This window comes from Pristiophorus japonicus, chromosome 3, assembly GCF_044704955.1.
Source record: "Pristiophorus japonicus isolate sPriJap1 chromosome 3, sPriJap1.hap1, whole genome shotgun sequence".
NCBI classification, from domain to species: Eukaryota; Metazoa; Chordata; class Chondrichthyes; family Pristiophoridae; genus Pristiophorus; species Pristiophorus japonicus.
The window spans coordinates 314,358,013-314,373,796 of record NC_091979.1 but is presented as its reverse complement, the minus strand read 5'-3'; the positions used below and the strand labels follow the sequence as shown (position 1 = coordinate 314,373,796).

The 15,784-nt window shown below is 46.1% G+C and overlaps 1 protein-coding gene across 4 annotated transcripts in view; it reads right to left on the bottom strand.

Annotated features, from left to right (window-relative positions):
- Nucleotides 1-15,784, bottom strand: part of minpp1b (multiple inositol-polyphosphate phosphatase 1b) — a 119,876-nt gene that overhangs the window by 26,061 nt on the left and 78,031 nt on the right. Inside the window, exon 4 of one of the 4 annotated variants that reach the window (XR_011592784.1) lies at nucleotides 656-1,672. Coding sequence is in view for 3 of the 4 variants with exons in the window: in XM_070876889.1 (XP_070732990.1) it covers nucleotides 1,264-1,672 (409 nt within the window). In the remaining variant the exon portion in view is untranslated. The remainder of the gene's footprint in view (nucleotides 1-655; nucleotides 1,673-15,784) is intronic. The other 3 variants (XM_070876888.1, XM_070876889.1, XM_070876890.1) reach the window with 3 other exon arrangements.

Genomic DNA, 15,784 nt, shown 5'->3' with positions numbered 1-15,784 from the left:
GTCAGGGATTAATGATCTGTCCACCACATGGACCCTTTGTGCGATCTCATTAAATGGAATCTGGTAAAGTGCTGTTCCCTCGATTGTTGTCCTCAGTGTCCTCTATAGCTATAGCCACCGATCACTCAGCACCACACATTGCTGTCAATTCTAGCATGTTGTTTTTATACTTCTTCTTCCTCCCCATTAGCACTGGGCTTAATGCTTCCTGTCTGATTTGCTCTTTGATCCTGTAAACTTATGAGATTTGAAACATTTTGGATGATGTGATCAGCTAAATTTATACAGTATGCATTCGATCACATAAGGCTGTAGTGAGATTACGTAAGAGACAAAAAGAAAGAATTCTATCTCGCTTCCTCAGATGCAATTCTAACGCAGATTACTGTGAAGGAACTGCAACATTTTCCATTCAAATTTCAGCAATCTTTGGGGCCAAACCCTCGTGAAAAAGTCAAAACGAGGTTTGTCACACTGGTCTGGGAGAAATTTTATCCTGTGCTTAACACATTGGTCTTAACAGTACAGGTCAAACTAAACTTCTGCAGTTCTTGGGAACCAACAATTACAATACGTTATTATACAAAAAACACCAATGCACAGAAAATGTTGCACTGTAAACATACAAATACTTCAGAATCCTTAATAAACTCACCAGAACCAACTTAAAGAAAGGCAAAATACTACAGATGCTGGGACTCTTTCATCAATGACCTTTCATTGATGACATTTCATCAAATGTTCATCTCCAGCATCTTCCAGTTCTGACGAAAGGTCATCGACCTGAAATGTTAACTTTGTTTCTCTATCCACAGATGCTGCCTGACCTGCTGAGTATTTCCAGCAATTTCTGTTTTCATTTCGCTAGAATCAATTGTTAGATTGATTCATTGCCAAAGTTTCTTAGCAACCCAATTAAACTTTCTGCCTTTGGAGGCTCAGCAGCAGTTTCAGTCCTTAAAACTTCCAACAACAACTGAAGTACTTCCTTATGGATTGAAGAAATGCAACAATGCACAGGATGCCCCTTAGAGAATTTTAGCTGACTACTACTGAAGTGCTTGTGACATTCACGAACCAAAGTACAAAGTCCTGTCTCAACATGAATGATTTGTCCCAAGCCTTGACAAAGCACATTCAGCAACATCTGCACAGTACGTAAAAAAAGACGCTTGAACAAATCTTTCAATGAGAAAACAAAGAATTCCAGTGATTTGGAGCAATCACCAACCTGCGCCCATCAGATAAAGACACGCAGCTAGCTCACAATTCATCGCGGTCTAGACTCATTAAGTCCTCTCTTGTGGCAAACTCACATACATTGCTGAAATTCAGCGCTTCAATGAGATGCTGATAGCAGTTCTTTACTTCGTCATAGTTGGCGACAAGATTTCCACTGTGAGGAAACAGCAGTGGCTTTTCATTCAGAAACAACTGGAGCTTGTATTTTTCTCCTAGGCTCTGTGCTTCATTGCATTGGTACAGCACAAGAATGAGGTTTGCTGCAAAGGGAGAAATCCATCCACTTCTGAATTTGCGATTTCTTTGTTCTTCAAAGTTGTTTGCTAACAAGGGGTATTCGTCCTTAAAATACCCCATGAGAGTCAGGACTGGCAGGAGAGTCTCTGCATGCCCAAAGCGCAAGACAGCAGTATGAGATATGGGCTGGCTCCTGTGTGCAGAACGAAAAGAAAATATTAATAAAAGTTCTTAAAAAAAAGGTGTTCTGAGGATTTGACACTAAATAGCATTCTACAGAGTGAGCTTCCGTGCTATTCTACTAATCAATTAATTAGTGTTGTATTTACATTCAGCTGGGATGGGGGGCCTGACCCACCCACCTCCATGGCACGAACCTGGTATTGCAGTACTTCCAGGAACGGTGCAGTGGCTCTAGGCCTTTTGGCTAAGAGCATTGGCGCAGAGTGATCCTTGATGTGTGCAAGGTGACCTCTGGCGTTTGTAATCTGACAAGATGATCTGACAAAGAATTGGAAAGATTGGCAACGAAAAAAAAAAAATTCTACAATGAATGTGCCCTTCGACATTTTGTGTTTATTTCTCATTTTAAAAAGTCTCCCACTTTTTAAATCATGATCTAACCCCTATTCTGTAGATTGTGTTATTTTAAACTCTGTTTTTGCTTTGCGTCATTGAAGTATTTTTTAAGAAAATTAACTTTTTTTTCCTTCAATAAATTTTTAAACCCTTTTATCATTTTTCTTTAGAAAAAAATTCAATCAATCTGGTCAATAACCGACCTGTAATATTCAACACAGTAAAACAGCTTTCTACAGAAGTGCAGATACTTACAAAATTCCAGTATTTAATTTATTGAATACTAATCAAATTAATGAATCCTGAAATTAAACCATGGAGGAATGAGTGTTGCTCAGAAGAGTTTTCAAAGAAAAATAATATGCATTATTTTAAAAGCTTTTCCACCATCTACAAGGCACCAGTCAGGAGTGTGATGGAATACTCTCCACTTGCCTGGATGAGTGCAGCTCCAAGAACACTCAAGAAACTTGACACCATCCAGGACAAAGCAGCCCGCTTGATTGGCACCCCATCCCCCACCTTCAACATTCAACTCCCTCCATCACCGGCGCACCATGGCTGCAGTGTGTACCATCTACAAGATGCACTGCAGCAACTCACCAAGGTTTCTTCGGCAGCACCTCCCAAACTCGCGACCTCTACCACCTAGAAGGGTAAGGGCAACAGGCGCATGGGAACACCACCACCTCCACATTCCCCTCCAAATCACACACCATCCTGACTTGGAAGTGTATCGTCGCTCCTTCATCGTCACTGGGTCAAAATCCTGGAACTCCCTCCCTAACAGCACTGTGGGATTATCTTCACCACATGGTCTGCTGGCAATTAGGGATGGGCAATAAATGCTGGGCTCGTCAGCAATGCCCATATTCCATTCACAAATTTTTTTTTTAATTCTCAGGATGTGGGTTTTGCTGGCAAAACTAGCATTTATGGCCCATCCCTAGTTGCCCTTGAGAAGATGGTGGCACGCCACCTTGTTGTTTAATGGGCCAGTTGAGTTTAAGGCAGCTATTGGGGACCTAGTGCTTTTGCGTGGCTGCCATCCATCTGCATTTTTTGTGAAGGTTGTGTTACCAGCGCCTGACTGCACTGTTCACTCAATGGATACCAATTTTAGGCTGGCCAGCGATTTCAATGGCTTCTGCGCATGCGCGGTTTCTCCCAATCCCCTGAAATCATTTGTTTCTGCTGGCTCCAGTAGCCGTGGGAGCTGCCTATCCAGCCAGGCACAGAGATCTTCCAAAACCATTTGTACTTCAACTGTGTCCAAGATAGAGTAATTGTTTTACAAAGTGTCACAAATGCCACGGGAGAAATCACCAATAACTTAACCTCACCAAAGAGGTGGGCTTCTTTGATAATTAAATTATTTTTATTTCTAATGATTCAAAAAATTACCCTGGATCACATTTCTCCCAGATGAGCTGGAACCATCACTGCTCAGATTAGGAAAAGGGGAGGTGCAACGAGACCTGGGTGTCATGGTACATCAGTCATTGAAAGTTGGCATGCAGGTACAGCAGGCGGTGAAGGCGGCAAATGGCATGTTGGCCTTCATAGCGAGAGGATTTGAGTATAAGAGCAGGGAGGTCTAGCTGCAGTTGTACAGGACCTTGGTGTGACCACACCTTGAGTATTGTGTGCAGTTTTGGTCTCCTAATCTGAGGAAGGACATTATTGCTATTGAGGGAGTGCAGCAAAGGTTCACCAGACTGATTCCCGGGATGGCAGGACTGACATATGAAGCAAGACTGGATCGACTATGCTTATATTCACTGAAATTTTGAAGAATGAGAGGGGATCTCATAGAAACATGTATAATTCTGACGGGATTGGACAGGTTAGATGCAGGAAGAATGTTTCTGATGTTGGGGAAGTCCAGAACCAGGGGTCACAGTCTAAGGATAAGGGGTAAGCCATTTAGGACCGAGATGAGGAGAAACTTCTTCACTCAGAGTGGTGAACCTGTGGAATTCTCTACCACAGAAAGTTGTTGAGGCCAGTTCGTTAGATATATTCAAAAGGGAGCTAGATGTGGTCCTTATGGCTAAAGGGATCAAGGGGTATGGAGAGAAAGCAGGAATGAGGTACTGAAGTTGCATGATCAGCCATGATCATATCGAATGGTGGTCAGGCTTGAAGAGCCGAATGGCCTGCTCCTGCACCTACTTTCTATGTCTCTACCAAACTACCCGCAAATAGGGTTTGGGAGAGGTGCATGACTATATGCTGCTCTACTCTGTAATCCTGGTATGATAACAGTACCCATACTCGGCTCAATATTCATTTTATTTACGTTTTGGGGCATTTTCTCAGGAGGATCAGGGATATTAACGCTTTGCATAGGAAGAGTTTCCTCATTTTGAGCGGGCAGCTTCGAGCACTCACAGATGTGGTACGAAGATGTGGGGGGGGGAAAGGGGAAACACACACCTTCCACTGCTCTGCTCCAACACTGGATCCCACCTCAGAGAAGCATGTCTTCTTGCATCAGTGCAATCTTCTTTTTCACTTCCAACATCAGCTTCCGAGTAGCTTACCTTCTGATAAGCCGCTCCAAATTACTGTCAGGTTTGTCCCGTGGGACCATTCCCAATTGTTTGCACTCATTTGCCAGAAAGCAGTCGGAGGATAGATCCCGTCAGTCTGGGCAGGAATTGAACCCAAGAGCCAAAATCGCTGTGCGTCCCAAATCCACAAGGGAGATTTAGTTGATACCGAGTAAAGGTGGGGAGAGTGAGGCACACTTCAGGTGTGAATGAAAAGCAACATTTCACAGAAACAGAAAGTGGATTGTGGAACGCGTGCGGACACTGTTCCAGAGCGCATTGGGGGGTCGTTTATTGCTTATTTGGGCAATCGGAGTGTTTCCATGAATGGCAACATCTGATCAGAGTGACTTTTAACCAGGAGTAGTCTTTCAGTTGAGGGATTATTGCACCATTGCTCGGGGACTGGTCATGATTGGGGAAAGAATTTAGCAATGCTTCAGATTGACAATTAGATTTCCAGGATAATGTTAACATACAAGATGAGTACAGTGAGGTTGCCACAGTAACGCCAGTTGAGTCCCACTGCACTGAGTGAGTTACATAATATGACCCTTTACAGCACCACCTGTAGGAGTGATGTCTGCTGAATGTTGGGCTCACTCAATGCTTTTAATAAACAATGGATACAAGGCACCACATACTACAGTAAGAAGCACGTCAACAGTAGGAGCATAAGCTGGTATCCAGCCCAGCATGCAAACATCACCACCATAAGTAAGGTATAGATATTGCAATGAAGCCTTATAATACCCCTCTTTTTCATTAACCCTCCCAATAGAAAACAGAAACACAGTGAAAACAGAAGAAGATAAAAAGAAAAAAAGTCAGGTGCTTTGCTCCATCCCAGCACTCTTCATCGTAACTCCCTCGTGCTAGACAGAAGTCAGGTCCCTTAACCTTGTGTTCCAAGAACCATTCTTATCCCTTCCCAAATCTGGGAGGACATTTCTACCTCCCTTGCACTGCAAGGTGCCAGTCTCAGGATTGTTTACCAGTTGCTCTGCATGAACTCAAATTTCAAATGGCCTTGCTCCCGCTGTAACCATCTCCAGCTTTCCATGCCTTCTTGTGCCCGTCAATCCTCTACCATCACCCTCTGTGTCTTAGCTCTACTTTCTCAAACCCGTTCCCTAAACTCCTGTCTATTGATCTCTCTTTATGCCTTTGAAAGCTTTCTTGAAACTCATCTCTTTGACAAAGCTTTCGATTTTCTCCTCACCCTTTCACATAGGCTTCTTTTCTCTTCAGTGAAGCTACTTGAGACTTTCTCTACATTAACAGGTGCTATATAACTGCAAGCTGCTATTATGTAATATCCAAGCCTAGTGACTTCCCTCCCTTGCATACCCCCTTATTGCCTTTTCTACCGTAGCTAGCTTCAATGGGTACTCAGATAGGGATAGGGATGGGGATTGATCTGGTTTTGGAATAATAAGACTTGCAAAAAATTGTTGTACTCCAGGGCTTATGCATGGGAGTCTGATTGATACAGAAGTTTGCAGAATTCACAGAAATCCTGGTTCATTTTAACAGAGTCAGTTTGCAGCTTAGCCCTGATCTATTTCTGCCTAATGCAAAATATCACTGACTCCGATCCCCGCTCTCCCCCCCCCCCCACCCCAGCCCAATTCTCAGTAACCCTTTACTGCTCGTGTCTAACACCACATTGCTTCCGATCCATCCAGCAGCAGACCTGAGGCCCGAGCAGCCGAACGCATCCACCAAGTCTCCTGCAGCACCGGGGAGAGCAGGTGGCGGAGAAAGAGAAAGAGGCACGCAGGGAGAGTGAGAAGAGGGGGGGCAGAGAGAGAGCTTCGGGGGGGGGGGGGGAGGTGTCATGTATGTAACCTCTATGTAACACCACTGCAATACTGTATATACTTAAGCAATGCACACCTTGACCACAAGGGGTGAACTTATGGGAGACACTCCTTATCTGGTCATCCAGGTATATAAAGGGAGGTCCCACGCAGGCTCATCACTTCTTGGTCCTGTGTATAAAGGTTCAGGTCATGGAGTGACCTTGTCCATAGAATGTGCCTCGTGAGGGTTTTGTGCCATTGAGTAAGGACTTTACATTGGCGACGAGAAACAGGAATCAACGACTCACGAGACTGGCCACCGGTAGCACAGATGAACGGTACTGTGTTGGTGAGGACTGGGACGATTTCATTGAGAGGCTCCAGCAAAGCTTTGTCACGAAAGAATGGCTGGGAGATGCAACGGCCGACAAGCGAAGGGCCCATCTGCTGACTAGCTGAGGACCTAAGACTTACGCGCTCATGAAGGACCTACTAGCACCCGAAAAGCCGGCGGACAAAACCTTCGAAGAGCTCAGCAAACTAATCGGTGAGCACCTCAAACCGGCGAGCAGCATACACATGGCCCGACACAGATTCTATACACACCGACGTCGTGAAGGACAGAGCATACCGGACTTCGTTGCGGACCTCCGGCGGTTGGCCAGCCTCTAAGTTCACAGACGCCTGCAGGAGGGAGATGTTAAGGGATTTCTTTATTGAGGGCATCGGTCATGCGGGGATTTTCCGAAAGTTAATCGAGACTAAGGACTTGACTTTGGAAGCGGCGGCGTTGATGGCTCAAACTTTCATGACGGGGGAGGAGGAAACCAAAATAATATACGCGCGAAATTCTGCCTCTAACGTGGTGGGGGATCAGGGAGTCAATATCTTAAATGCGACACAGAGCCCCGCAGGCAGGCAAGGGCAGTTCGATACATCACAGGCAGCAATAGACCCCAGAGCATGTTTTCAACAGAGACAGTGGCAGGCTGAACGGACATTTACGCCATCACAGTGGACAATGTAGTCCAGGATGGGGCCATTGACACCCACTAACAGGGTACTCAAGGGCTGTCAAAGGGACAATCAGCGAGGAATGCCGGGTCATAGCTCCTTTGTTCACAACAATAGGAATCTCAGTTCATGCTGGAGGTGTGGGGGTAAACACTCTGCCAGGACTTGCAGGTTTCAACAATTTGTCTGCAGAAATTGCAACCTCAGTGGCCATTTAGCTCGAATGTGCAGGGAGCCTGTAACCAGGCTAATTTACGAGGCGGATGGACCAGAAGAGGGGTCTGTGATGCAGGATGACTCGTGGGGCAAATCAATGGACGCTGAAGTTCAGCGGGTTCATGTGGCAAACAATCACAGCTCATATACCAAAAGGCCACCAATGATGATGAAGGTTTTATTAAACGGCATCCCTGTACACATGGAGCTGCACACGGGGGGCAGCCAGTCACTCATGAGCGTTCAACAATTCGAAAAGCTATGGCCACTCAAAGCCAGTAGACCCAAACTAGAAAGCATTGAGACACAACTACGGACGTATACCAAAGAAATAATTCCAGTACTAGGCAGTGCAATGTTGACGGTCACACACAATGGATCAGTGAACCGGCTGCCGCTCTGCATTGTCCCGGGCAATGGTCCCGCACTGTTGGGACGGAGCTGGTTAGCTGAGATGAACTGGAAATGGGGGGATGGGCACGTAATGTCATCTGTGGAGCGAAGTTCGTGCTCACAAGTCCTACAACAATTTGAGTCACTATTCCAACCTGGCATCAGGACGTTCAAAGGTACCAAAATAGTGATACGCATCACCCCGGACGCCTGACCAGTGCACCACAAGGCCAGAGCAGTGCCGTATGTGATGCGGGAGAAAACTGAGAGCGAATTGGACCGTTTGCTGAGAGAGGGCATCATCCTGGCCATTGAATTCAGCGACTGGGCGAGCCCCATCGTTCCCGTCCTAAAAGCGGATGGTTGTGTCAGGATCTGTGGCGACTACAAGGCCACTATCAATCGGGTGTCCCTACAAGACCAATACCCACTCCCAAGAGCGGAGGATCTTTTCACCACGCTGGCAGGCGGTAAGCTGTTTACCAAGTTGGATCTCACTTCAGCCTACGTGACCCAAGAACTGGCCGACGAATCTAAACTACTGACCACCATCACTACACACAAGGGACTGTTCGTTTACAACAGGTGCCCGTTTGGCATTCGACCAGCGGCCGCGATTTTTCAAAGAAACATGGAAAGTCTGCTTAAATCCATTCCTGGAACAATCATATTTCAGGACAACATCCTCATCATGGGTCGTGACACCGAGGAACATCTCCACAATCTGGAGGAGGTGCTATGCCGACTGGACCGGGTAGGCCTGCGACTCGAAGTCTAAATATGTGTTTTTGGCTCCTGAGGTTGAGTTCCTGAGCAGGAGGGTTGCTGCAGATGGGATTCGGCCCACCGAATCCAAAACAGAGGCAATTCGACCAGCACTCAGGCCCGGCAACACATCGGAGTTGCGTTCATTTCTGGGACTCTTGAACTATTTCGGGAACTTTCTGCCGAACTTAAGCACGTTGTTGGAGCCGCTTCACATGCTCCTGCGTAAGGGTTATGATTGGTTTTGGGGGGACTGTCAAGAACAGGCTTTCAATTGGGCGCGGAACCTACTATGTTCAACTAAGTTATTGACCCTGTATGACCCCTGTAAGAAATTGGTTCTGACATGTGATGCATCATCCTATGGGGTCCCTGATGTCAGACAGCAAGGCTGTCAATGCCAATGCATCAGCTCACATACAGCGATGGGCTCTCACGCTGGCTGCTTATGACTACTCCATCCGGTACCGGCCCGACACTGAAAATTGTGCTGACGTGCTCAGCAGGCTTCCACTGGCCACCACTGAGGGGGCAGCGGAGCAAAGCGCTGAGATGGTCAAGACCGTTGATGCCTTTGACAGCGCAGGCTCCCCCATCACAGCCCGCCAGATCAAAATCTGGACCAACAGAGATCCCCTCCTATCTCTGATTAAGAAATGTGTCCTGACTGGGGATTGGGCACCCGCACACGGAGCTTGCCCTGAGGTGGTCAGATCGTTTCACAGGCGGATGGATGAGCTCTCCATCCAAGCTGACTGCCTACGATGGGGCAGCCGGGTAGTCATGCCCCAGAGGGGCAGGGAGGCTTTCATCAGGGAACTCCACAGCGAGCACCCAGGCATCGTGCTGATGAAGGCCATTGCCCAGTCACATGTTTGGTGACCGGGAATTGATTCAGACCTGGAACACTGTGTTCGCAGGTGCACGACGTGTGCTCAGCTGGGTAATGCCCCCAGGGAGGCCCCGCTCAGCCCATGGCCCTGGCCCATCAGGCCATGGTCACGCATTCATGTAGACTATGCGGGCCCGTTCATGGGAAAAATGTTTCTCATTGTGGTAGATGTGTACTCGAAATGGATCGAGTGCATCATTTTGAATTCGTGCACGCCATCCACCACTGTGGATAGTCTACGTGCGGTCTTTGCAACCCACGGTTTGCCGGATATCCTTGTTAGCGATAATGGCCCATGTTTCACTAGCTACGAATTCCAGGAGTTCATGTTGGGTAATGGCATCAACCATGTCAGGACAGCACCATTCAAGCCGGCCTCCAATGGCCAGGCGGAACGTACGGTCCAAATCATTAAACAAGGCATGCTCAGGATTCAAGGACCCTCCCTTCAATGCCGCCTATCGCGCCTCCTGCTGGCCTATAGGTTCCGACCGCACTCGCTCACAGCTACTTATGAAACGAACACTCAAAACTCAGTTGCCCCTCATTCACCCAGTCCTGACCGACATAGTTGAGGGCAAGCGCCAGGCCCAAAACGAGTACCATGACCGAAACTCAAGGGGGAGATGTACAGAAATAAATGACCCCGTATTTGTCCTCAATCACGCCGTGGGGCCCAAATGGCTTGAGAGTACTGTAATAGACAAAGAGGGGAACAGGGTCATCGTGGTTAAACTTAACAATGGGCAGATATGCCGTAAGCATCTGGACCAAGTAAAAAAAAAGGTTCAGCATAGACACTGAGGAACCTGAGGAAGTGCATGAGATGGTGCTCACACCACCGCCAGTGAACGAGCAACAAGAACATTCAGCAGCATGCACAGTCCCTGCGGTCAGCCCGGACAGGCCGGAATCACCACAGAGGACACACACTGACGCCAAGGCTCAACAACCAGAGCCCCAACTGCGGTGCTCCACGAGGGAGCGTAGACCACCTGAAAGACTTAACCTATGATCCCAATAAGACTTTGGGGGTGGAGGTGATGTCATGTATGTAACCTCTATGTAACACCACTGCAATACTGTATATACTTAAGCAATACACACCTAGACCACAGGGGGTGAACTTGTGGGAGACACTCCTTATCTGGTCATCCAGGTATATAAAGGGAGGTCCCACGCAGGGTCATCACTTCTTGGTCCTGTGAATATCGGTTCAGGTCATAGAGTGACCTTGTCCACAGAATGTGCCTCGTGTGGGTTTTGTGCATTGAGTAAGGACTTTACAGGGGGAAAAGAGAGAAACACAGGTAGGGTGGGGGGGATTGGAGGGGGGTGAGAGGGGACTCAGAGAAGACGAATCATGTTCTTCCTACCCCTAGTGCGTGCAAGCTCGGTGTGTGTGTTACAAGGGACATCGTTGGGGTGGATGAAATCTAGAAGTCACGACACTGTCACTATTCACTGCATACCCAATAAACCTGTCAACAATCCACACACAATGCCCCTTCTATGGCGATGTAAGGTCTTGCGCTTGGGTAAGGGTCTTCAGCTGGTGGTAGCATTGCTGAGGTAAGGGTCTTCAGCTGGGGGAGGGAAGCACTTACGCTGGGGCAAGGGACTTAGGTTGTGGGAGGCAACACACTTGTTGGGGTAAGGGTTTTCAGCTGGCGGAGGGATGCACCGGCGCTGGGGTAATGGACTTCGGCTGGAACTTGGTGGCTTTTGGGGAGATCAATCCTCTGTGGCTTCTGAAGTCAAAATGGATCGAATTACAAATTGGAAAGTCAGTCAGAACTTGGGCTGGGCAGTTCCAGTTACACATTCCAAAGCAACTTCAGGGTGTGGCTTATCCTCCAAGGGGACAAAGCAGCAATAGGTCTGGAGAGCCAATCAGAGAAATGGCTGCATTTCAGTTCGTGCAAATAGACGCATCTGTAACATTGTGAGAGTGCAGCCACCTGGGAAACATTTTCAGCAGCAAAGTTCAATCTTGTGAAATGATTGGCCCAGATAGTTTGGCCTACCAGGTGCCTAATAGCATTAGTCAGGGCACTGAAGCTTTTGGCCAGCAAGTCTGGCAATGCACCACTTTCATGACAGTTATGTAGAGAGCTACCAACACTGACCAAGCTCTGCTGGTGAAACTGATTGGGATGGATGTGAAATATGTGCTGTCCATGAAGGCCAAAATGCTCAAGTCGTTCAACTGCTTAACACAGAAGGATGTTGAATGGTTTACCAATTTGCATATGCTTTGGAAGAAAGCCAAGAGGCACTGACCCAGATAAGTATTAACTGTTGAGAATTCCAGTAGGTGAAGCAGTCAGCCAGCCTAAGTTTACTCACTCCGCACATACGGAGTAGCCTGCTTACTAGGGATCTCAGAGATAGGGTGCTTCTTAAGTTGTTTGAGTTACCAGGATAATCACAAACAAGAAGACAGTCAACAAATAATGACTTCTGCTTATGGTTCTTGTTTGAATTCTTGTTATGGGACTAAAAGCAGCAATGGAAACAGGACTTGTGATTTTTAGATTTAACCATTTTGGTTTCAGTCATCCCAATTTTCATAATCATCTCGAGATGCTACAGTCTCTTTTTTTGACACCAGACTAATTTGTCTGGGAGATAATAACAGAATTTGAATGCGGTAAAATCATGGTCTGGAGGAAGGCATAAAATACACCCCTCCCCATTTTTCCCCTGACTCTGCACTTGCTTATCAACTGTTAAATCTCGAACTTATTCCAGTTCTGATGAAAAGTCATCGACCTGGAACATTAACTCGGTTTCTCTCTCCATAGATGCTGCCTGACCCGCTGAGCATTTCCAGCATGTTGTATTTTTCTTTCCTATAGTTAATGTCAATCTTGAAGCCAGAATGTGACATAAAACTGGAAGTGTTTTATTTATTCAGGGCCACGAGATGAACATCACCAAAGAAATCTGGCATCATTGGTTGACGATGAACAGAGCACTATAGACCAATGGTTCTCAAACTGTTTTTGTGTGTTAAACCCCCCGACTCCAAGGGACCCACATCCTAACTTCCAAAAGCTAACCAAAGAACAGCAGAAAATGTGCTTATTAGGATAGAGCAGCTGAAATAATCTGCTCGTCAGTCAACCGATACAGAAATTTGGTGAAAGAGTAACAGAAATGCAATGGCTTCAGGGCATCCTGATTTTAAATCCTATGTTGTGGAGAAAAGGTTTCTCTTCTCTTACTTAATGGGAGGAATGTTTACTGAACCCATGCAGGCAGTGGGAGGAGGAAAAAAAATTGCCACAAGCCATTAAAGTAGTCGGAAAGGAATGCTAGAGGATTCCAACAGAAGTTGTGTAACAAACACAGATGTTTGTGATTTTTCTAGCTGATTAATTAACTTGCCCATGCTTTGCAGATGGTGAAAGATTAAAAGCTGAAAATGTACAACCACAAACAGCCTCAACAGAATTGAGATTAATTCAATCTTTAACAAAAAATATACATATTAAACAGCCAAACTATTTCTGCTGCAATTCAGAGTAATCACCTACATAAATCATTGCAGCAAAGGTAACAACTTAAATCCATTTAATGAACTGAATTTAATGCAATTACTTTCTTATTCTATGTTCCTTGCAAGTCAGCCTATTCCATCATGATGCTTCTACACTGCATATTAGCTACACAAAGATAACGTGGTATTTTAAAGGCAGGGGAGGGCAGGTGGAGGTGTGGGGGGAGGTGGGGAGAAGAAGAAGGTACAGGAAAGATTTGAGATAGTTAGCCAGTTGTCCTGGACAACACCATCATGCTTTCGGGTAGGGAACTATAGAGAATCTTTCTCCGATCAGGTAGCATACAAACAAATTGGAGTTAAAAGGCAGGGCATTAGCATCCTATGGATGGTGGAGAAATCAGACCCATACTAAAGCCTGTCCCTTTCTTGTTAACGTTTTTATTTTGCCTCCTGTTGTATATTTATTTTATGTTACTGCTAGTGGAGCACTGTAAAATAAATGAGGTGGTATTATTACCAAGACCCTTATGAATTGGTGCTTTCCTGATGCCCCCAGGGGCAGTGTCACCAGTGCAGCAGTGTAAATGTCCCCCTCCAGTGGTGGGCAGCCGTCTTTAACTGTGCAGTTGTCTGAGTACTCAGTTTGCTGCAAAGGGCAGCGACATAGTTTTGCTGTAACAGGCCTGTGCGTAGGAACTTTCCCAACTATTGAGGCAGGTAAGGCAGCCAAAAAAGTAAAGTCCCGAATCAGAAGATTCCAAGAACTGTACGTGTGTCGTTTTTGTTCCTGCTGGTACAGTGGACTCTTATTTTCTCTCCCTTGATTTGCAACAGCCCTGAGTTTTAAAAACCACAAATAAAATATTTAGGAACTCTGAAGAGATTATACAAACGCATGTGTTTTAAGCGACTGCACTTTGTTCCAAAAGCATGCATCCAAATTTACATCAGTAATATCATCTCATTAGTTTATGGCAGTTTTCCAACTGCATAATGATCACATTTTGGAATGTTGAGTATTTGGCCTCGGACGAATTTCAGGTCATTTTTCTTAAGATATCACTTTTAAGTTAAATTTGTTTTCAAAGGGATTAAATCATCAGAACACATACTCCCTGGGAATGTGAATTCAAGCCAATCAAAACCTCTATCCAGAATAGTCTTTCTCATGCACCACATCAGGTTGAGACAATGAAGTTCGTTGGCACATTTTGGAGAGGAAATTGCATGTAATATGCTGAAAGTGATTTGTTTGTTTGAGCTCAGCATGAATCCTAGGTGGCGAGACAATGTGTTTGTCATGTTCTTCAAACCAAAGGTTGTGGGTGGAGCGGGAGAGATCGGTAGCTCAACTGGCCAATTCGTGGACATAGAGATCTGGGTGCAGGTCAGAGGAAATGTCTTTGGCTTCATAAGAACATATGAAATAGGAGCCATATGGCCCCTCGAGTCTGCTCCGACATTCAGTGAGATCATGGCTGATCTTCGACCTCAACTCCACTTTCCCGCCTGATCCCCATCTCCCTTGATTCTCCTAGAATCTAGCTGGCACACTGGCAACAGGAATGGCGGGCGCGATCAGTGGCGGGTCGGGTAGGAAAGTTGTTTTTTTTTTTTTTAAATGGCAGATCGGGAACCCACTTGTCAACTCGCTCCCACGTGCCTTTCCCCCAGACTCGTCTGTCATCATGGAGCCGATCCGACCTGCAGGGGCGGGGAACCCAATTGAAATCATTATGAGGTACTTTACAGGCACTTAAGAGCCTTTTCCCCCATATTTTTAAATTTCCCTGCACGGCCACGGGATTCACACAGCTCGGGAACCACGTCTGTCAACCTGAGGCGTGAGTTCTGTGGCCATTTTTCCAGCTGATTATTTGACAGCATGGGAAACAAACCAATATAAAAACATGTTGATTACATCAGCTAACAGATTGAGATTCTGTCCGACTTCAAAAGCTACTGGTAAATGTTAATTTTTCACTGGCCATTCTAGTCTCTTGCCTTCCAACTGAACAGTAATTGTAGTGAATTGATCTGCACTATAAACATAGAAAATAGGTGCAGGAGTAGGCTATTCGGCCCTTCTAGCCTGCACCGCCATTCAATGAGTTCATGGCTGAACATTCAACTTCAGTACCCCATTCCTGCTTTCTCGCCATGCCCCTTGATCCCCAGAGTAGTAAGGACCTCATCTAACTCCTTTTTGAATATATTTAGTGAATTGGCCTCAACAACTTTCTGTGGTAGAGAATTCCACAGGTTCACCACTCTCTGGGTGAAGAAGTTCCTCCGCATCTCGGTCCTAAATGGCTTACCCCTTATCCTTAGACTGTGACCTCTGGTTCTGGACTTCCCCAACATTGGGAACATTCTTCCTGCATCTAACCTGTCTAAACCCGTCAGAATTTTAAATGTTTCTATGAGGTCCCCTCTCATTCTTCTGAACTCCAGTGAATACAAGCCCAGTTGATCCAGTCTTTCTTGATAGGTCAGTCCCGCCATCCCAGGAATCAGTCTGGTGAACCTTCGCTGCACTCCCTCAATAGCAAGAATGTCCTTCCTCAGGTTAGGAGAC